Raw genomic sequence first — 21,569 nt, forward strand, 5'->3', positions numbered from 1 at the left:
GAATTTGAACTTTTCTAGGTTGAAAGGTTCATAAAAAAAATTTAAAATAACACGTCCAAAAATCAACTTACGAGAAGTTAACACATAAAAAATAAAATAAAATAAAATAAAAATAAAAGTTATTGCATAATCAAATTACTGTATAAATATATATATATATATATATATAACCTCATATAAAGCTAATAGCCCCTCATTATGAGACATTCTGTTATAAAGCCTGAAAAATTCCTCAAAGCTCTAAAATGGGTTATATCCACCACTTTTCTAGCCGCACATAGAGCCCCACACCATGGGACGCTCTAATGCCTTGCAGGTTCACCTGAAAGCTGGCCTAAATGGTTGAGAACACTAGCTAGGGTAAAGAGCGGTGGCTGCAGTCGGCTGAAAGGTTCCTGGGTCTAGCTTTTTCTTTGCCAGGTTTGGTTATATATTTTGAAAACAGAAGATAAAATATTGGTCTAATTGAATTAATAGTTCCCATGGTGATAAAGTAGTTAGAAAATAGCCCTTGTGGTGAAAAAACTAGGATCTATGGTAAAGTCTGTTAAAATTTATGTCCAAAATTTTACCTCGAAAATAGTAATACATCAAATTTCGGAGAGAACTTTCAGCCCGGTACATCAAGTGCAACTAAAAAAAAAAAAAATTTCAAACCATTTATAATATGACAAATGTTGTACTGTACCGTGTTTGCAGCACGCTAAATGTTTTTTTTCCAAATTTTGCAATATTAATCAGAAATATACTGCGTCTAATTGGTACTTAAACTTTTGAAGGTCGTTTATATTGTGAAGTGTGAACTAGAACAGTCTCTTAACTTGTCTCCAAAGATTTCCTCGACGCAAAATTCTAGTGTACGTTTATACATGAAAAAGAATAACCTACGCCTACAAAAACACAATTCTCGCCGCTTGAGGTCTTACGCGGGTAATCCAAGGACCAAAACTGAATTCGTATCAAAAACTGTAAACAACGTTTAACTGACCTTTTTCGCGGTGAGGACCGAAAATCATTCTCCGTCAAACTGAAACTGAAACTCTAAGAAATCAAACGGTGAACTTATCGTGAAGCAGCATTCCCGTCGTTCTGATTTGGGAAAAAAGTTGGTAAAACATTCAAAACCTGTTAGCTGATGATGAGTATATCGAGTGTGTGTTTAAACCGGGCTTGTCAAAAGCTCTGTTCTTGTCCTAGTTCTTTCATCCGAACTGGCATCATTATACCGTCCACCATTGACAGCACTGGAGGATGTCTTTGTTCCTGGAGGAGGAAACGGAGAGTTACTTAACGTGGTTATATTATTCCTTTCGGACCCCTCCGTGGATGGTTCAATGCTTGATAGAATCCGCTTGAGCTGAGGGCGCTGGCAGAGTATTCGACCATTGTTCCATTTTGGGAAAGAAAAGGATGCTGGCATATTATCCTGCAGAAATGTATAGGCAGCCTTTGCAATCGGTAGTTCTTGTGATATGGAACTTTTCTCCATCTTCCCTCGTCTGATCAAATAAAAAACACTTCACCTGTAGTCAGACAAGGTGAAGTACGCATTACCAATGGCAAAGTTACAAAAACCCTGAATTCGATTTGTAATTCCTAAATATAGCCTTTCACGTTTTTTTATTCTCACCTACCTAGACCATATAAATCCACCCAACCCAGACCATATAATCCCTAAGCAAGTTTTGATCAAGTAGGCTTTTAGAAGACGAACATCAGAAAAGAAATTGCACAAAGGAAAGAGCAGCTTACACTACGACGACAGTTGCAAGGTGGGGTAGATCCTCGCCATTGAGGAACATCTCATACATATTGTTTAGCCAAACTGACATTGCTGTATACGCACCACCTTCCCACATCCTGCAAAATGGTCAACGTCAAGACTGAAATAAAGCTAAGTAAGAGAAAGAACATGGCTAGAAAGAGAAATTCTCCAATACCTGTGCACATCAACAGACGCCACAAGTTTATTTTTACGAAAAAGTTCAGGAAAAAGCCCCTGCAGTGTTGCTTCATTAAGAACTCTCACAGCTCTCTGTTTCTGACCCAGCCACCAAAGTGCTTCCAGTAGAGTGCTGTAGAACCTCATTCCCAACCAGCATCCCTCAGACTTTAATTTGTCAAAAACATATTCTACCATCTGCCAGTTAGAGTCATCATCGTAGTCTCCCTTGATCATCTGCCCAATCACTTGATGAATATTTGATTGCCTGTTTGTAAGCATCTCATTCAGCAACTCATAGGCATCATCCCACCTGAAAGCAAGGAGCCTAAACGGTAAGACATCACAAGACAAACAAATAAACTTTGTTTCTGTAAAAGTTTCAAAATCCCATGGACCAACGATACTTATGCAAGCTTCAAAAGCAATCCAAGTAGAATTGATTTGAAAATCTCCAGTGACCGGTTGCTAAAGGCTATAAGATTAACAATGTAGTGAATAGAGAATGACAGGTTGAGCTTTAAGGTTGCAGAGGCCATACTGCACATATTTATTGCCAGTCCTCTTAGTTGTAAGATTCTGGGACAGAGAATGTAAAGGATGTATTGTCTGAAGCAGTGCAAGCTACTAATATATCATGGATTCTTTAATAATTAAGAACTTAGGAAGACTGATTTTTCGATACTAACCTAAAATAGATTAAGAACTTAAGACTGGTAGGTTAGTTACTGAAATTCATTAATCCGAAATCCCTTACTGCCACTTCTTTTAGCAAATACATATCTTATCCATTAGCTTAAAATGGATGGTTTAATTTAACAAACAAAAGCAAATTATTGTGAAACTATTGCGTGAATACTGACCTGTCACTCCTCGCATAAACAGCAAGCATCATGCAATAGCACATGACACTGGGTAATATTCCTGAGGCTTTAATCTCTTGGAAATGCTCCTCACACTCATTAACAAGACCTGCAACGCAGTAAACGCTTAAAACTGCCTCAAGGGTCCACTCATCGGGTTCGCATCTTGTCTTTTCCATCTCAACATATGCCTTGATAGCTTCTTCAAATTGACCTCCTTGCCTAAAAGGTTCTATCATGCCATTGACTGTATGGACATTCCTGGCAACACCAGCCTCGCCCGTTATCAACAAGACTGCTTCAGTCTCCCTGTATAATCCGCCTCTTGCAAATGCATGTAACAGCAAGTTGTAGCTTTCAACTGATGGTTTGCTTCCCACTTCATTCATTATGTTGAAGGCTACAAGAGCTTCGTCATACAATGCCGCTTGCCCATATGCTTCAATAACCCCTGTATAGACCTTGGTACTAGGCACTATTCCATTTTCGTGCATGTGAAGTAAAATTTTCTTGGAATCCTCATGGAGTCCTCCCTTTCCACAAGCATATAACAACCCTTCGTACGTCTCCATATTGGGCTCGATTTTCTCCTCCACCATATCATGAAACAAAGTCACTACCTCCTTAAAATACCCACCCGCCCCAAACGCTTGTATGAGAATGTTATACGTAGCTGCATCTGGCACTATATTGCTCACTTTCATCTCAAGAAAAAGCTCCCGAACATCATCATACCTTCCATGACTCCCGTACAGATTCAACAAAATACTATAAGTGGCGGCATTTGGCATACACCCCGCTGCCTGCATCTGCCTAAACTCACCCATTGACTCTCTAATCGACCCCAATTGTGCATATGCCTCTAGTAACACATTATACGACGTAATATCAGGCAAATTCCCTCCAGCTTCCATCTCTTTAAGAAGCTCCGAGACTCTCTCGAGCTTGTCCAATTTACCAAAAGTTTCAACAAGGTAACGATACGTGGTTATATCCGGAACAATCCCACCCTCATTCATAGTCCTGAACACCATCTCCGCCTCATCACCTAACCCTCTACCAGCACAAGCACTAAGCAAAGTATTGTAAGTAACAAGGTCCGCTGTATTCCTTCGTGCCGCATTTCGGCAAACAATCCTAACAACCCTTCCCAATCCAACCCACCTCTTGCACAAGCATTGAGCACAGTATTATAAGTCAAAATACTCAGCGAAACCTTATCTTTCTTCATTCTATCAAGAAATTCAAGGGAGGTTTGGTACTGACCGTTACGCCCGTAGGCATTGATCAAGGCGGTGTAGCTGAAGACGCTGCGGACCACGCCCTGGCTAGGCATTTCGTCGAACACCTCGGCGCACTTATCCAGCAGCCCCTCGCAGCCGAGCAAGCTGATCATTATCGTGTATATGTGCTCGTTCGGGTTGCACCATATCTGGCGCTGCATATACTTGAAGAGGCGGAGCGACCGCTGCCAATCGCCGCGCGCGGCGAACTCCTTGAACACCAAAGCGAAATCGTTCAGCGACAGCTTGTTCTTGAAAATGTCGAGGCACCGAGCGATGCTGCCGCGCGGAGGTAGGCTGCTGAGCTTGTTGATTAGGGTTTCGACGTCGTAGCTGTACTTCCCCTTCTCCACCGTCACCGACGGGTTCCCGAGGATGAGATCCTTCGGCTTCGCCCCGGCAGAGAACGCCAGACGACGGTCGCCGGAGAGGAAGTTATGGCGGACGGATAAGAATCTCCGGTGCACGGACGAGTCCGGGGCCTTGGTGACGACGGTGAGCTGGTGGGACTTGGGGTTAATTATGGAAACTGAGGTGGATATAGGCGAAGAGCTGGAAATGGAGAGCGTGGGGGAGAAGGGCATTTCGGTAATTAAGCTCGCATGAGCTTTCGGAGCTTCGGATCGGATTTTCTCTGTGAATTTTCTCGAGAAAGTTACAGGAGACAGCAGAAGAGGAGACCGGGTGGGAAGGACTGAGCTTGAAGAAGGACACGTGGAACTGGTTGTGGATAATAGGGGGAAGAAAGCGGGAAGAGTTAGTGGGTCGGATCAAATTTAAACCAGTTCTGTCGCACCATGCATTTCAAAATGCTCCCTCTCCCGGAAGAGAGATTTTTAAACAATATAACATGTTATGATACAAATGATGAAATATATGTATTAAAAAGTTAATAACTTAAAAAATAAAAATTTTCATCACTTACATAAAAGTATATGGCGTACCACGGATTTAGATCCTCTTTGGATCTTTTCACTGAGAATCTCAGAGATTAATGCATAGTAATTTTTATCAAAAATTGTGCGGTCATAATTTTTTTATTATATTTTTCAAGCAAAACAAATTTGCTTTACTTTTAAAAATATAAAAAGCATTCAATTGTGGCAGCACGATCTTTGATAAACGGTTACTATGCATTGATCTTCGGATCCCCAGTGAAGGGATCCGGAAATGATCTAAATCCGTGTACCATCCGTATTCCCGTCACAATAAAAAATTTCTCTACACCAAACCCAAATGTCTGTCATTCAGCCACGTGTCCGCTCTCAATGTTCACGCCTACTAGACATCCACGTCACCACTAGTGGGACCGAAACCATGGCGCGGGACCCACAAACTACAAGGGTCGCAACTGAAAATTGCGACTAAAAAAACCGCACCGAGTATGCGCCGGGTCAGGGGTCGTGGCAAACACCGCAATTCAAGGAGGGTAACGAGGGCAAATCGGTAATATGGTAAAGACATTCAGTTCGTAACAGACAGCTGCTGCGAAGTGAGGGGGCAAACAGAAAAACGTCCGCGTCTTCTTCTTCTTCTTCCTTCTTTTTACTCAGGACTCACAAACGACTTCGTTTTAAGCCAATGGCGGCGTCGGGATTGTATGCATTGACGGAAATGGGCGAGTCCGAGGTTGTAATTTCGGAACTAACTACCTTTTCTTTTTTTGGTTCTATGATCTTGTATGCGATTGGTTTGGTGTCGGATTTCGTTTGATTTATGTCTCTTGGGTTCTGGGTTTTGTATCAGAAATTGACGGCGCTGAAGAAGGCGTACGCCGAGATAATCCTCGACACGGCGAAAGAGGCGGCGTCGCGAATTGTGGTGTCGGAGAGGAAAGCTCTGCGGTTTCAGGGGGAGCTCTTTTCGGCGAAAGACGAGGCCTTTCGGATGCTTCTCAGGCTCAAACAAATGTTGGATTCCAAGGTAACATGTTTTGTCTCAAATGGGGACTATGGGATTGCTTATTTTTGGTCTGTTTGGATGTCGGGTTTGACCGTGCTTGATTTTCTGTTGATCGAGTAATGTGGATTTGCAGTTGGGATTGGTCAAAGTTGTGTTTTGTGAAGTGAGTTAGTGTGAATTGTTGTTTGGTTAAGGTTGTGTTTTTTCTCAACAACATATGATCAGTTGTTGTTTGATGAAGGATTAGATTTCTTGTTATATTTTGTTTTCATTTGAAAGGGGATTTCTTGGAGAAAAAGACATGCTTGTTGTTAATTTACTGATGAAATTAATCGAGGGGGTGATTGATTTCGCCGTGTGTTCAGGATGACGAGGCAAAGACGATGTCTTTGAGTCAACAAGAAAAGATTGACGAACTCGAAGCCCAGCTGCAGGAAGCTGAGGATATAGTGAAGGAGCTTAGGGAAGAGTTGAGTGAAGTGCAGGCTCAACTGGAGAAGGCGAGAAGTAATCCAAGACAGTCAGATGAGCAAAATTTAGAGGGTAATACTGCTGCTCGAGGGTCAATAACATCTCAATTGAATTCAGTTTCGAATGGGACGTATGATTCTCTTAAGGATAATTACTGTGCTTGTAATCCTGATTTCGCCTCGCTAGTAATGAGAGGTAAACAGCCTGAGTTATACAGAAATGGATGCACTCAGAGAATTCGTGCATTTGAAAGAAACCTGTTGGATGAAAAATTCTCTCTTTCCGGACTTGTTGATGATGGGAAGAATGGAACATTCATCAGAGGAGATGATGAACATCTGCATAAAACCCCTAATCCGAATGGTGATAATACAAATCGGGTAGAGGTGAACCCAAAACTGAAAGTGAGGCAGGCAGATGGTAGCCATATTCAAGCACTTGCCTTTAAGTCCTTCCAGAAGAAGAGAAAGAGAGCAGCTAGATTTAGGAGAAGCAAAGCTCCCTCATGCAGGTATCTTGATCCTCATCAGTTGATGGAAATGCGCCAAGTATCTGATTTCTCGTGCTCTAGAACTTCTGCTTCCTCACTCAATAGCAGTGTTCTCACAGATAATGCTTCAAAGAAGTCTGAAGATGAAATTCAAAAAGTCACATCATCCATTTCGATCCCAAAACTGCCCTTGGATACAACTGAAATGAGTACACAGTCCGAATGTGCTAATGTTACTGAAAATGATAGTGGTCAGAAGGCAACAATGTTTGTTGAAGAATCCAGATTGACCGGGCAGGAAAGTGTCTCTGCCGAGAGTCTGGTGGTTCTGTCATGCAAAAGAGATGTTGAGAAAGATTATCCGTTACATAAGTCAAATACGAAAGTATCCAATTTAGATGATGGCACTGCTAGTCAACCTGAAAACAATAAGTTTCTCAAATATACATTCTGCAGAAAGCGCAAGAAGGGCACGCTAAACAACCCTGAAAGCGAGTCCCTTCTTGACAATAACACTTTGGAAAGGAAGACAATCGAGGAACAAAATGGTTCTCTAGAGCCACAGAAGTCAAGCTTGTTCCTCAAATCATCTCGGGACAGTCGACGACTAGCACAGGTTGCTCGTCAGGTAGGGATAATCATAATATTAGTGTTTACTTCTTGTCATGTGTGTTTTTTTTCATGCATGTGTGCTAGTAAAGTTATGCAAGATCCAATTGTCGATGCTGAATACTGAGAAGGTCAATCTGAGTGCTTGCCTAGTTTGTCTTCTGTTCTTCCCGAAAAGATTAAGTATGCCTGTGTTACCCTGAAAAATATTGTGAATTAGAGCCGAACTCAAGCTGGTTCGATGTTGAATGATGTGTGGCGTTGCCATATCAACATCCTGGAATAAGATGCGAATGACCGTAGTTGTGTAATATCGTCGGTCAACTTGTTCACATCCCCAAAAGTGCTCTCGTATATGCACCTTGTTTTAGAGATCAACCTATATGTGTTAAAAAGATTCAAAATATTCACCAAGAGATTAATATCTTTTCATTAATGATCAATTACCATGTCGAATCTCCTATAAGTTTTCTTTGTCATGTTTTTCCGATGCTCGAAGATCATCTTCTAGTGCATCACACTTGTCCGTCTTGTTTGTTTGTTTCACTGACGTTTCAGATGCCTCGAAGAGATTTGCCTCCGACTTTTTTTTGGATCTCCAATGGCATTGTCCTTATCTAGTCGTCCACCCTTTATTTCACCTTGTTAGGTTGCCTACATGACTTTCACCGTGTTTTCGGTTTATCCCTAATCTTCTCAAAGTTGATAAATGCTCAGCCTGAGGTTTTCTTTGTTTAGTAGACGGCGTAAACGGTCTAAGGATCTTGTAGCTTTGAATAATTTACTTAGTATTGAAATTGGATGAGAACATGGGAAGAATTTTACTTACTGATGCCTCCTGCATTTTCTGTTGCACAGCTTATATCTTTGTCGGAGAAGAAGTGGTGGCAATAGAGATATCGATGGACTTTGCATACCAACGGCGAGGATTTTGACGTCGAGTTAGAAACAAAACCAGATCATCTTCCTCTGCAACAAAGACTTAGAAGAAAGGATAGAAAGATCCACTGTCGAGGACCAAGTGTAGATTCCTGAGTTAGTAGTAACATTTACCCCATATATATATATAATTGAAGGTAAAATCATTGGTTTTTTTTATATATAATTGGGATTTACCTCCTCTCTTACTCGTTTTGGTAATTAGATTTTGGAAATTACTCATTTGCTATGCATCCACAATGAAACGGTGGCTTACTAACCCGAGCAGCTTAGGACATACATAATTCACCTATACACCAAACGGTTGTCAACAGACTATACTGCTTTTACAAAGCCTTTGAGGCTTTTTATGTTGGAAGCACTTCTGTTTATAAGCGTTTCAGCTAGAAGTGTTTTTAGAAAAAGCTCGGATTTTCCAAAGAAAGATCATAAGGTGCTTCTCCTAAAATCACTTTCACAATGCATAAAGATTTATATTTTTTCAATTAAACGTAGTCAAAAGCATTTTTTTATTATCATAAAACATTTTTAGTCGTTCCAAAGCCAATTCCAAACAAACCCTTAACTAGTAGGACGAGGAGCTTGCGCGCCTCGCACTCACGCACAGACGATACCAAAAACTAGCGGAGGGAGAGAGATGGGGATAGTAAGCAAGGCAGGGGATTGGGCATTCAAGGCGTTCACGGCGGGGCTCGGCGTTACCACCTTATACCTCGCCGCCACTTTCTCCGCCAATGTCTACAAAGGCCTCGCCTGGCACAAAGCTCAATCGGTAACTCTTGACACCTCTCTCTCTCTCTCCAACTAGGTTTTGCTTTAGGTTCTCAGTTCCTGTGATTTGTTAGCTATGTGATCTTGTACGAAGCATGAAAGATCGTCCCTTTCTGTTTAAATTTTGTAGCCATTTTCGATAGTAAAAAGCTTTTGAACCCATTCACCCCGGCGTACCAGTAAACAATAGTTCTCCGCCTTCCTTTGTTTAGAATAGTGGCAATCCAATGTGAAAGACGGTGTAAATTAGAGAAGGGTTGGTTTGGAAGTGCTTTTAAAGTGACTGAAAGCGCTTTCCAGAACACATAACTGGTGCTTCTTGCATGAGACACTTTAAGTGTTTTTCCAAGATTCTCTTGCATTTTTGTTGAGAATTGGTTCCAAAAACATTTTCACCAAAAGCGCTTTCAGCTATTTCAAAAGCACTTCCAAACGAACTCTAAGTCAATACTAGTTTATGCGGTGAATTTTGTATTGGTTGAACTGCAATTGGTGTGACTGTTATCTCATTCCATTAACAAAATGGACAACTGCTTCTGCAATATAAGAAGCCAAGAAAACCACAACCCTATTAGATTTGTACATCCTTTCGATTGAAACATGCGATAACGCCCCAATTTTCATAGAATAGATTTTCGGAGTTGTGTCCAAGTGTTTAATATGCTCTTCAAATCCATTGAAGTGTTCTCTTCTCATCAAAACTGTGAAAACAATATTGTTGACAATATAAGGGCTTGTTTAGAACTGTTTTTAAAATGACTGAAACTAAATGTTTTTGGGTTCCAAAAGCACTTAAAGTGCTTTCTACAAGAAGCAATAAAGTATTTCTCTAGAATTCACTTGCATTGTTACGAAAGATTGGTTCCAAAAGTGTTTCAACCATTTTAAAATGACTTCCAAAGGAGTCTTAAGAAAATCGATGTTTTGGTGTTTCTAGCAGATAATAGTGTCGGCTTATGATGTTTTTATGCGCTTCTTGTTGAACTGTTCCTTTTAGTAGCTCCCTAACTGAGATTTTATTTTTCTCTGCAGCTGCTGAGCAAGCCCCTTAATATGTATCTGTTTTTTTTTAGATTTAATAAATTATTATCCTGAATTGTGAAATCATTGAGTTCCTTCGGTAACATAGCCACAGCATTTTCTAGGAAAATTTGGAAAAATTATCAAAATTTTGACCTCATAACGAATTATAACCCTTTTAAGTTTATAATAACTATAATAAAAAATCGAGATGAAAGTACTAAATACTCTTAATAACTAAAAAACTTTCTCATTTGCTCTTAACCGTGAAAAAACTAAGAGTGTCACGGTAGGCACTGTCAAGCTTCACTTTTCTACAATTCTTGCATCGCCAAATTCCATCTGTCTTTCTCTTCCCTGCGTAATTGCCACAAAAGACACTTGGTCCTCATTTTGGGGAAAACCTCGTTTGAAGGGTATATTAATACTTTTATATCAATATTTTTTGTATAATTATAAAAGGTGGCTGTAATTTTATTTTTCCAAAATTCCCCATTTCACATGCCTAAGTTTGTCTAAAATTGACCGGTTCATAGCATGGATCAAGATTCCATAACCATCAGTAACCATTGAACCCGGTCCATGCTATGGGCCGACACATTCTAAAATTTTTTCATGTACCTGCCCTTTTAAAGGCATAACATGATGTTGCAAATACTTTTAAACATGCTTAATTATTGCGTTGCTTTATTCGTAGATCAAACTGAATGGGTCGGGTCGGGTCGCACCCCGAAACAAACAGCCATTTCAAAAAGTATAGAATTCATCTTCATCATCGCATCTTAAACTCTTTCAGAGCAAGTAATGATCAGTAAGAAGGCTACAACTTAAAAGGAATGAAGGCCCTGCACTACAAGAGATTTTTCAATGTACTGGAAACAGAGTCCGGTACACCAAGTGTCAAAACACCCGGTATACCGGACCGTGTTCTCGGCTCTCTTACTCTACGACCCCTCTGTACACAACACATTCTCTGCACCAACCACCAAGAAAAATGGCGTTTGATGATATATCACACTCCCTTGAACTCTTACTACAAAGAACAAAGAGAGGTGCAGGGAATGAAGAGAACACAAAATATTCTTTTTCGTATCTTCGTTTCACCGCATGAAAGAATACTATCGCCGGTGATTTGGCGGAGGCTGCTAACCGAGAAGGCAATAACATAGCACAAACCTTCGGATTGCTTTGATCATATCGGCATCTAGTGATAGCAACCAGGCCAACGATCCAAACACTATGAAAATGACATCAGAAATGCGATGAAAATCTTGTAAGGTACCTCTGAATCCAACTCGCTAGTGACGTGTGGCATCTGATATACGCCTTGAATCACTCCGAATCTCTGCCAAAGGGTTTACAATGAACCCACTCCTATCCTGGAGCTGAAACCTAAGGTTCTCCAATGCTTCAGCATTGCCACTGTCATCTGCTCTGTAGCGCATGGCTACCGCCGGTGCAATGCCCCTGGAATTAGGAAGCCCTCGCGTTGAGTACCTGCCTTCTGTTTTCCTCCAGAACTTGGAACTCCAAAAATCAGCACCAGGTAGCAGGCAACACGAGCTGCGGCGTGACTTGACTTTGGTCATCCTTCCACTTGACAAAGCCAAATCATATGAGATCCCATCCAGTGCTAGCTCTAGCCGTTGTACACGAGTCTCCAACGAACGCATTCCAGCTTGCGAGTTGCCCATGAATTTCTAATGTAGGAAGTGAAACGAAGAAAATGATTAGCAGCAGCCCTACATCAAAATGCACTACAAATTCACGGATGAGTACTAGCGTAATACATTAGTTTCGATTCAAGAGTTGATTATACTTCTTCTTTACAACGGAGTAAATCATAATATAGGCATATTTCGAGCTGCAATTATCCAGGAAAATAAAACAAATTACTATCGAGTAAACTCGATTTTCAAGCAGCGGAAACAAACCTGCACGAGATCAAGTAAACTGGACTGCTGCTTTTCAATCTGAAGAAGTTGATTGCGGATCCGGGATAAATCCTCGCATTCTCTGTGGTTCTTATGATTATCCACGGTAACATTACTGACAACAACGGTAGATTCTGTCCTCTCCTCATGATACGGAGCCACACGAGATGCTGACCTTGACCCACCAAATTTGTGCACTTTGTTATCAGAACTCCTATGGAACAAGGTACGTTTTGTGTTCCCATTGATCCTTCTTTCTGGGATATTCTCATCCATCTCCTTAAAACCGTCATCAAAGGCCCCAGCCGATGAGGGAGCGCCAAGCGCACTAATCTCAGCTTCCCAATCTGAAGGCTTCTTACGGTCTGGTTTCCCTAACGTCCTTGGATTCACCTTCTTGTCCTTACTCTTCAAAGTACTTGTCTTCGTAGCAGTGGTAGCATAAGAACTCTCAGGCTGAGTTGATCTGCTTGCCGAGGTAGCTTTCTTCTTCAATTGAGTAGCTCTGGAACCAGGAGCATCGCTGCTTCTAGACCTAACCGGATGGCGTCCATCACCATCACTTGCATTCTCTGGATCCATCAAAGAACCTGAAACCAATATCGAAAAACAGAAGAACATCAAATAAAATCACTTCAAAGACTAGAAAACCTACTAATCCAATGAATTTCCATAAAACTAAGACCAATTAATCAATGATTCAAATCTAGTAATACCTTTGGAGGAAGCATTTGATCGCGGCGGTGGGGAAGCCTCGTCGGAGAGATCCGGAATCTTCTTCCAAGCCTCCATCATCTGATTCATAACCTCCCTAACACTCTTCACCTATCACACATAATTAAAAATCACCCACATTAACAATTAAACATATTTAATTACGCTAAAAACTCGATAATTAAATAAATTTATCAATTAAAACAAAAGAATTAAAATTTACCCTATCAAACTTCCGATTCTCAAACGTTCTCAAGGACCCAGCCTTGAACTCCGACAACGTGTCTCTCTCCACAACCGCCAGCTTGGCAAGCGCTTCCGCCGCGGCCTTCCTCGCGGCCCAGTCCTCGCTGCTCAGGAACCCGACGAGGCAAGGAACCAAGCTCCTCAAAGCTCCTTGACCCGACGCCCCGCCCGACGCGATCACCGACCCGATCAACGTCAGCACCGCCGGCTTCGCCTTATATCCGTCGCACTTTATCAGCTTCTCGAGCCTCGGTAGCAGCCTCGCCAGCTTCGTGGGTTCCGGGTCGGGCGCGGCGTCGATGCCCGAAGCCAGGCAGAGGGCCGACCCGATCTGCGAGTTCGGGTCCTGCTCCGTGAAAAGCGCGTCGGTTAGCGGCTTCAGAAACGAGCCGAAAGAAGAGGGCTTGGTGACGTGGCAGGAGAGGGAAGCGACGGCATTTTGGCAGGCGGATCGGACGGCCGAGTCCGGGTCGCGGAGCCGCTTGGTGATGCTGGTGAGCATTTTGGAGAGGTACGGGGACAGCGAGTCGCCGTGAGTTTCAGAGAGGACGGTGATGAGGTGGACGCATTGTCGGCGTACCGGAGACTTGTCGGAGGCGTCGGTGGACTGGATGCAAGAAAGAAAAACGGGTACGGATGTCGGTTCGAGGGTCCGGGCGATGGATTTGAGCTCGGAAGCTGCGAGGGAATGAGTGTCACGGTCGGAGAGCTTATTCAGGCAGGTGAAGACCCGGTGCTTGAGGTTCTGGGCGGGAGGCATTGTAGATGGAGCGGTTTTGGTGGAGTCGGGTCGAGTTTACGAGTCCGGCGGCGGAACTTCCCGAATCTCCAGCAGCATTGCCGGAGGAGCTGACGGTGGTTCGGTCGGTGTGTGTTTAGAGAGAAAGGTGGTTCGGTCGGTGTGTGTTTAGAGAGAAAGGTGGTTCGAGGCTCTGTGCTTTTAAACCGAAAGAGAAGAGGAGTCGGTGTACGGAACTTTTGACGCGGGTAATCGCTACGGTGTCGTTTCGGTTAGGGAGGCAGTCGTTATTCGTTAATTACCAGTTTTTCACTTCACTCAAGGATGTTTAGTCATTAAACCTTGCTGGATTACCAAATCACCCTTGATTATGTTTACTTGGAACATGGGAATCGAATCGAGAAGTCAAGAATATAGGAATGCACTTGACTATATTTCTGAATCAATCTAATATTTAATTTTGCGATCGGGTATTAGATTACATATTGTATTGTGAGGGTTTTATTTTTTTTATTTATCCAGCATTTTGTTTTTCGGAGAAGTCATAATTATAGAGGACAAAAAACGAGAATGCAATCGACTATATCTCCAAATCAATCTAGTACCTGATTCAGAGATTGAGATTTAGATTAGGAATTGTACTGTGAGCCTCATTTATTTATTTATCCGACATTCTATTTTTCGGAGAAGTCATGAACGTAAAAGACAAAGAATGAAAATGCAATCGACTATATCTCTTGGTCAATCTGGCATTTAAATCGAAGATCGAATATTAGAAAACAAGCGTCTCAGTTAATAAAATACCATTCAAAACGGGTAAACATGTCACGAGGTTGTAGCCCGAAATTCACGATTGTATGAGGATGAGTACACGTGAGCCCGACATCGGTGTTAGATTCTGGTTGGTCCAATTGGGGAACTTTTAAGAATGGGAGGGATTTCAGGTGGAAGGACCACGGTGGTCCGGGAGACGGGGAGAGGTAAATTTGGAGACAAGAGAGCACGTGGCTAATTATAACACCGGGTGTAGATGGCGGGTTAATTTTGGACCTAGCATTAAGGTGGTCACGTGATATTTGCCGGGGTTAATTATGCCAAAGTTACTGTGCACTGCCGACAAATTTTACTGTTAAAAAATGATAACTACTTGAAGCGAATTTTCCGGTAGTGCATCGGATTCAACTAAATCATAACGGAGTGCATAGTGGTTAACGGAGGGTTTGGTTTACTTGATCATGCTTAAGAACTAATTATTTAATTAATCAAAATTTTGGATTAATCCTTTATTTGTTGCACCTAACAAATAAGAGAGATGTTGAACTAATTAAAGATTCAATATGATAGCATATTAGCACGAGAATACATACAAAATTATAAAATTCAGACCATATGAATTAGATAATAAGAACGTATTGATTTCTTATTTTTAAATAGAGGTAGTGGTTTCGTCACATCAATCCACCATTTCAGGGGACGGGAAACTCACAAAGGCATTACAGCTATAATATCCATATTTTTGGTATTTTTATGTACAACGATATTCTACTTTAAAAGAAGTTGGATTAGGTTACGTCACACAATGAACTAGTTGTTAATAGGTGTCAAACTCGTCACAATATTATCCGTCTTCATCATTCATGTAAGATGACCATGACATATTTTATTTATAAGTAAATAAGAATACCATTAATCGTAATACTGGTTGTTATATTTATGGTGCTTGACAACAATTAGTGGACCAACAAAATCAAATCAGGAATGCAATTTGTTAATAATTGTGGGCCAACTGGCCAAGAAATGCGTGCTTTCGAACCGTACAGTAAAATATGGGTCTCAACCTTTCAACCTCTCCTTACCTACCTACCTAATTAACCAGTTAACCCCTCATTGGAAAGCTAAATGGTTCTGAAGCAAAAGAACTTATTACTTCGCCTGGATGAACGGCAATGATTGTGGACAAGAAAGAATAAAATTGATGAACTTGTAAAAATTACGTATTTCTTGCCGGAAACATTTTAAGTAGTTTTAAAATTAAAAAATATTATTGCTAAAATTTTTTTAAAAACACGTGGCATTTGAATTTCAACTTTCAATAAACTTTAATCCAGCCTTTATACATGTAGAAGAATTGCCTTATCTTGGTTTTATACACCAAATATGTGTCAGTGTGTGCACGACACATACACGATTGGTGCATGAAACCGAGGTAATCAAGTTTTCATCTTATATAAAGGGTGCCATACAAGCAAAATTGAATGTATGATTGTGGGGACGATAAGGACAACGCACCATACCTTAACGTGTTTTCTAATGTGTTGACTGTTGATGCACAAAACTCATCCGTATGTCTCTCATGCAGAGAACGAGAACTTTGGTCTTGGCTCAATTCAGTGAATTCTATTTGCAGGGTGCAGGCCATGTGCAATTTGCTTTGTATGTAGCGCGACAAATAACATTAAGTTTCCAAGCTCAAAACATATATATCCGGTTTAAGTATTCAAGTAGTAATATATTATAATATATATATGTATATACATATGTATATATGTTATATGTTATATGTTATATGTATGAGATTGTACACAAGTATAACCTGAACTTGAAAGCATGCACGCGAGTACCATTTGCATTTTTAATTTTAATTTTTAACGACTTGGACTCTCTTAACGGTTGAAATATATGACATATGTTACTTTCCATTCATTTTAGTTAAAACATGTCACCTGCCTCTCATAGAGAGGGATATTTTTGTCAATCCGCTTATTAGGGCTTGCTAGATTCAATTTACGAAGGAAAAGGGCAATTTTTTGGAGCATCGTTGGAGTTGGGTCATGAAGCGAAAGGGGAAAGTTGATTTCGGAATTAATTTTTGCCAAAAGTTGTTGAAGAATTAAAGTGAATATTGATTGCTGGCATCTATCTTGGCATTAAGTGAAGAAGGGTGGAGGATTACGAGTTCAAGCATGTCACGTGCCTCTCACAGGGCGGGATATTTTTGTCAATCCACTTATTAGGGCTTGCTAGATTCAATTTATGAAGGAAAAGAGTAATTTTTTAGAGCGTCGTTGGAGTTGGGTCACGAAGCGAAGGGAAAAGTTGATTTTGGAATTAATTTTTGCCAAAAGTAGTTGATGAATTAAAGTGCATATTGATTGCTGGCATCTATCTCGGCATCAAGTGAAGAAGGGTGGAGGATAACGAGTTCAGATATGTTGGGAAGCCCCAAGTTGTGTGTATACAAACCATATACAGGGAATGCGGCAGATACTGCCAAGAACAAAACATTCTTTTGGTTAGAGTACTGCCTGCTGCCATGCTTGTTTGTCACGTGAAAATTTTTCTTATTGTTCATGTAGATTAATTGGACACATCAATATACATAGTCAATCTTATGATCATTAGGATTTTGATGCCATGTTGTGTTATTCACACGTCATTTTTACCTTTCATATATTATTTTAAATTTCTGGTTATCGGATGAATTGAAAAAGATAAAATAACAAAAGTTAACATAATGATAACTTATGTATGAATTCTTTTTCCTAAAAACCTTCTATTTCTTTCTTAACTTTTTCACATAGAGTACGAGAATTTATAATATCGTAAGATCTAAGTTTTGGGAATTTTGTTGTAGTGGTATATATCATTTTGCTTCAATATATAGGTGGGAGACTTAGAATTAAAGACAAGACTTTGATTGGACTTATAGGTGTGCAATGTGCATGTTCCAAGGTCATCATACCACATGGGATTTGGACTCAAAATTAGCTTGAGTGGCATTATAGCCATTAAAATTATAAATTATTGTATCCTATATACATGTATCATCTTTCATGATTCACAACTTCTTTCTTTTTATAAAGCAATCAGTTGGTGGCTTCGTCAAGGTAATGCATTTTTTCAGGGGTTAAGAAGATTCACAAGGGTATTCTTACCTTTCTCTAGCCACCATCTTGTGATTCACAACGCAGGAATCAAACTCAGAATATACCGCGTGAAATATAGGTCTACAGTTCGTCATCGACTACTGAACCACCGTTGTGATTATCATTCATAACTTGTTTCTGTAATGTGCCTTTAAAATAAGGATATCATCGGATTCAACACACCTCATAATTCCACATGCAAAGGAAAAGGACAATTAGGTGGTGGCCTTTGGCTTTCAAAGAGAATGAATTAAAAGAAAGAACAAAATGTCCTTGGCACCATCTTAGGGTCTTCATTTCTTCGCATTTTTTGGGGTTTAATTAGACCTACTCATTTGATTTACCATACAAACTATCAGATAAAACAGTGCGTGGATGATTAATTTTAACAATCTCACTCATTTGATAAAACAATGTGTGAGAGACCAACTCCAGCATAATTCATATTCATATGATAAAACAGTGCTTGAGCGACTAAATTCAACAGTGTCACCTAAATTTGTGGTTTGTATAATCGTATTAGGTCTAAACATTATTTTGGTTTGCTACCCACTCATAATGGGTGGGACATCCCTACTAACCCGAGTGGTTTAGGGTGAGCTTAAAGTGACTTCGCAACAAAAATGAACAAAATTAAAACACCATGCCTCACTTGACCAAGGCTGTATCACCAATCACTTTAATGTCTTACTCAGTTACAAGCCTACGCTACTAGGCTCACCGTCTAAACATTAATTTTACCCCAAAACTTTGATGTTTATACTTTGATGTTATCATTTTTGTAATTTGGGTTTAGGCCATGGTCAACCATATTGAGGACCACAAGATTGTTGGATATGGTAGTCCAAACTTGAAGTTCCCTAACTTTAGGCCTTCAACATCAGATCTAACCAGTCATAGAACCCCACGCAATGAGATGCATACACCTGAAAATTGCCTTGAACTTGTTGGTGGCAACATAATTTTGTGGTTGGATTTGAAATGGAAAGGTGAACTAAATAGGACATGGACAGTTTCATTCTTCCTTTGGTGCTGATTTTATGGACACCCAAGAATTGTTTTTTGGGCCCTCAATAATTTGGCCATCCAAAGATTTCGAAAACTTGCTTAAGTTTTAGCCCAATGCAAATCTTTAAAATAAGTCCAGCCCACTTTTTCTTAGTATAGTGAATGCTCTAAGCTCGTTTAGTCAGTGAATTGTATAAAAACAGATGGTTAAAAATAGTAAAAGCATTACAAACCGTTTATCTATTTTCCATAATTAATTGACTAAATGACCTTATTTTATATTCAACTTTTGCAAGAATTATCTTTGCATAGTGATTTATAATATGAATTATTCCTATTATAGGCACGAAATTTTATAAATCAGAGACAAAAATTGTTAAGTTAGAGTTCTTACTCATTATTGAGTAGCTAAGCATTGTTCTTAAGAGCTCCAGTAGCATCAAGAAGATTTCATCCATAATTCTACTTTCTTAGTTGCGGGACTAATTGGGTTTTTGTTGTGGCAAGTCCAAAAACCTTGTTTAATCTTGGCCCGATTTATGCTCTTAGCATGGCAAGCATTTGTCACAAACTAAATATTTGGTGCAAAATTGAACGAAGTAGCGTTTTAAAATTCGTATAACCAATTCTAAATAATGAGATAAGACTCTGTTATTATTGTTGTTGTAAACTCACACGGTAGTCGAAAAGTTGCAAGTGAGTTTAATTTTTTTAATTAATATTTATTTTGAGTAATATATTTATCTCGTGAGTTAGTATGACTCTCATCACCATAAAGTTTGTTATTGTGTAGGAATCAAACCGTTTGGTCGATAAAGATTGGGGTAACAAAAAACTCACGCCACTCCAGAAACAGTGTTCTAATCTAACTAATTAGTCTAATTAAATGGATTACTGTTTCGTTAAACAAGGAATTTGTGTCAAACTTGAACAGATTAAGAGTGTCTCCCTCTATTTAAACGTGATCTTCAATATTTGTTCAGCACTGGTGCTTCGAGTTTAAACTGAGGTAATTAGTATGCTCACTTTTCAACTATCTTGATACCCTAGAAATTGCATATCTGAATGAGTTTTCGATTCGATTTGTTAAATTTTTTTCTTCTTTTTTTGTTGTATTTCAACCCTATCATAATTTGTAATCTACAGGTCATGAATAAACCGTTGATTGATGTGAGATTTATATGAAACTCACCGTTGGTAATATATTTTACATATTTTGCATTATTACTTGGTCCAATGTCAGACCTATCAAGGGGCAAGGGGATCAACTGATGAGTACTCTCAACTGACCATCCGAACTCCAATGAGTCTCTTAAATGACTTGGGTGATGTTTTTCTGAAAATTCGAGTTGTCCTTCGTACATGTCCTTTAACTGCTTGCTAAAATGGAGTTGCCCTTCTTATTATTATTTTTTTAAAATATATCTAAAAAATGTTTGTAAACTTTTACCTGTGAACCTCTGAGTAATTTCTCGATATTTTTTGTAAGCAAGTTTTTTTTCCTTGCGTAAACCCTAATTTGTTGGTTTTTATGAGCATTTTAGTTTTGGACAGCTTCTTGCTGAAAAGGAAAAAAAAGAAGAAGATGGTTGCAAGACCCGTTTGGCTTTTTGAGGCCGAATTTGAAGACGCGTTAAATTTAGTAAATAAAGTCAAGGTACAACATTTCAAAGCAACAAATTTGCAAGTGTTGTTTTTTATTTTTTATTTTTTTTTTGACACGAACTATTATGGTTTTAATTTTTTTTCCATTTGTTTTTCTACGTATTTCATTTTGCAGAAACGATTTTCCAATGACGAGCAGAAATACAGGTTGTTCTTGCATATTCTGAATGAGTTTCAGGCCAAGAAGATAGACATGTCCAAAGTAGTGGACGAGGTTAATATTATTGTTATTATTTTTGTACATATATTAGAAACGGAGATTTTGAACACACACGTATGAATATATGTTCACAATCACTCTCAATTACGTGAGTTACAAACCTCTTGTTGGACGAGATTCTTATTCATACGACATAACAAGGAACCCGTATATACATACAAGTCATAAATTGACTGAAAAAAAAAAAAACATATTATTGAAACTGTTGCTGAATATTGTTGCAGGTGACCCTTCTTCTTCAGGATCGTGATCTTCTCGACGAGTTTTACAGCTTCCTACCAGCAAATTTCAGTCGAAAGCTATAGACTGAAAGAAATGTCCAACAATGAAGCCAAAATCTACCACAAATGACTGGATTTGTATTGGATGGTTTACTTATGAAGAACGATTGTTTACTGGTTTAAATTTCCCAATAATCAATTTAATTTCTATTTTTTCAGGTATTGAATTACAAATTGTAATGTTTGCATTGACTTACGTTGTTTATTCATAGTTATAGTCAAAGGCCGGCTCCTTCATTTTTCCCTCGATATTTATGCATATTTTGAAATCTTTTCTTTAGGCAACGTATTTTTTTAAATCTTACATATTTTGATCGACGTCAATATTAAATATATGATTCATAGGGGTGGAATTACACATGATGTGATGTCAATATATATGGTGATGGGTTTTAAGGTTGGTTTAGTACTATAATTTTGACTAACCATCTTCTTAATCATCACTTAAATATAATTTTAAGAGTTGAGACGTCAGCTCATTAGTTCCGGTTTTACGAAGCATTTTGTCTAGCATCTTGCACTCATGGCAACCGAGTTGATCGTCAA

At 39.5% G+C, this 21,569-nt stretch overlaps 3 protein-coding genes and 1 pseudogene across 4 annotated transcripts; 2 read left to right on the forward strand and 2 right to left on the reverse strand.

Annotated features, from left to right (window-relative positions):
• Positions 1-764: 764 nt before the first annotated feature.
• On the reverse strand, positions 765-4,814 carry LOC137709682 (pentatricopeptide repeat-containing protein At1g74850, chloroplastic-like; annotated as a pseudogene). Its single transcript, XR_015963352.1, has 4 exons — positions 2,806-4,814; positions 1,941-2,255; positions 1,753-1,860; positions 765-1,499 (listed from the first exon to the last, which is right to left on the reverse strand). The product of XR_015963352.1 is annotated as a pentatricopeptide repeat-containing protein At1g74850, chloroplastic-like (transcript).
• Positions 4,815-5,562: 748 nt separating this feature from the next.
• Positions 5,563-8,687, forward strand: LOC137711665 (uncharacterized). The gene is made up of 4 exons (XM_068450921.2): positions 5,563-5,717; positions 5,835-6,011; positions 6,356-7,579; positions 8,419-8,687. The coding sequence occupies exons 1-4, from the start codon at positions 5,670-5,672 to the stop codon at positions 8,452-8,454; spliced, it is 1,485 nt and encodes a 494-aa protein (XP_068307022.2). The 5' UTR covers positions 5,563-5,669; the 3' UTR covers positions 8,455-8,687.
• A 2,348-nt stretch (positions 8,688-11,035) lies between these two features.
• Positions 11,036-14,372, reverse strand: LOC137710507 (TORTIFOLIA1-like protein 3). Its single transcript, XM_068449548.2, has 4 exons — positions 13,162-14,372; positions 12,941-13,049; positions 12,225-12,814; positions 11,036-11,990 (listed from the first exon to the last, which is right to left on the reverse strand). The coding sequence occupies exons 1-4, from the start codon at positions 13,942-13,944 to the stop codon at positions 11,589-11,591; spliced, it is 1,884 nt and encodes a 627-aa protein (XP_068305649.2). The 5' UTR covers positions 13,945-14,372; the 3' UTR covers positions 11,036-11,588.
• A 6,033-nt stretch (positions 14,373-20,405) lies between these two features.
• On the forward strand, positions 20,406-21,095 carry LOC148696126 (paired amphipathic helix protein Sin3-like 1). The gene is made up of 3 exons (XM_088696146.1): positions 20,406-20,514; positions 20,638-20,736; positions 20,967-21,095. The coding sequence occupies exons 1-3, from the start codon at positions 20,443-20,445 to the stop codon at positions 21,045-21,047; spliced, it is 252 nt and encodes an 83-aa protein (XP_088552272.1). The 5' UTR covers positions 20,406-20,442; the 3' UTR covers positions 21,048-21,095.
• Positions 21,096-21,569: the final 474 nt, after the last annotated feature.

Source organism: Pyrus communis, chromosome 6 (assembly GCF_041283825.1).
Source record: "Pyrus communis isolate YQ-2024b chromosome 6, ASM4128382v1, whole genome shotgun sequence".
NCBI lineage: Eukaryota > Viridiplantae > Streptophyta > Magnoliopsida > Rosales > Rosaceae > Pyrus > Pyrus communis.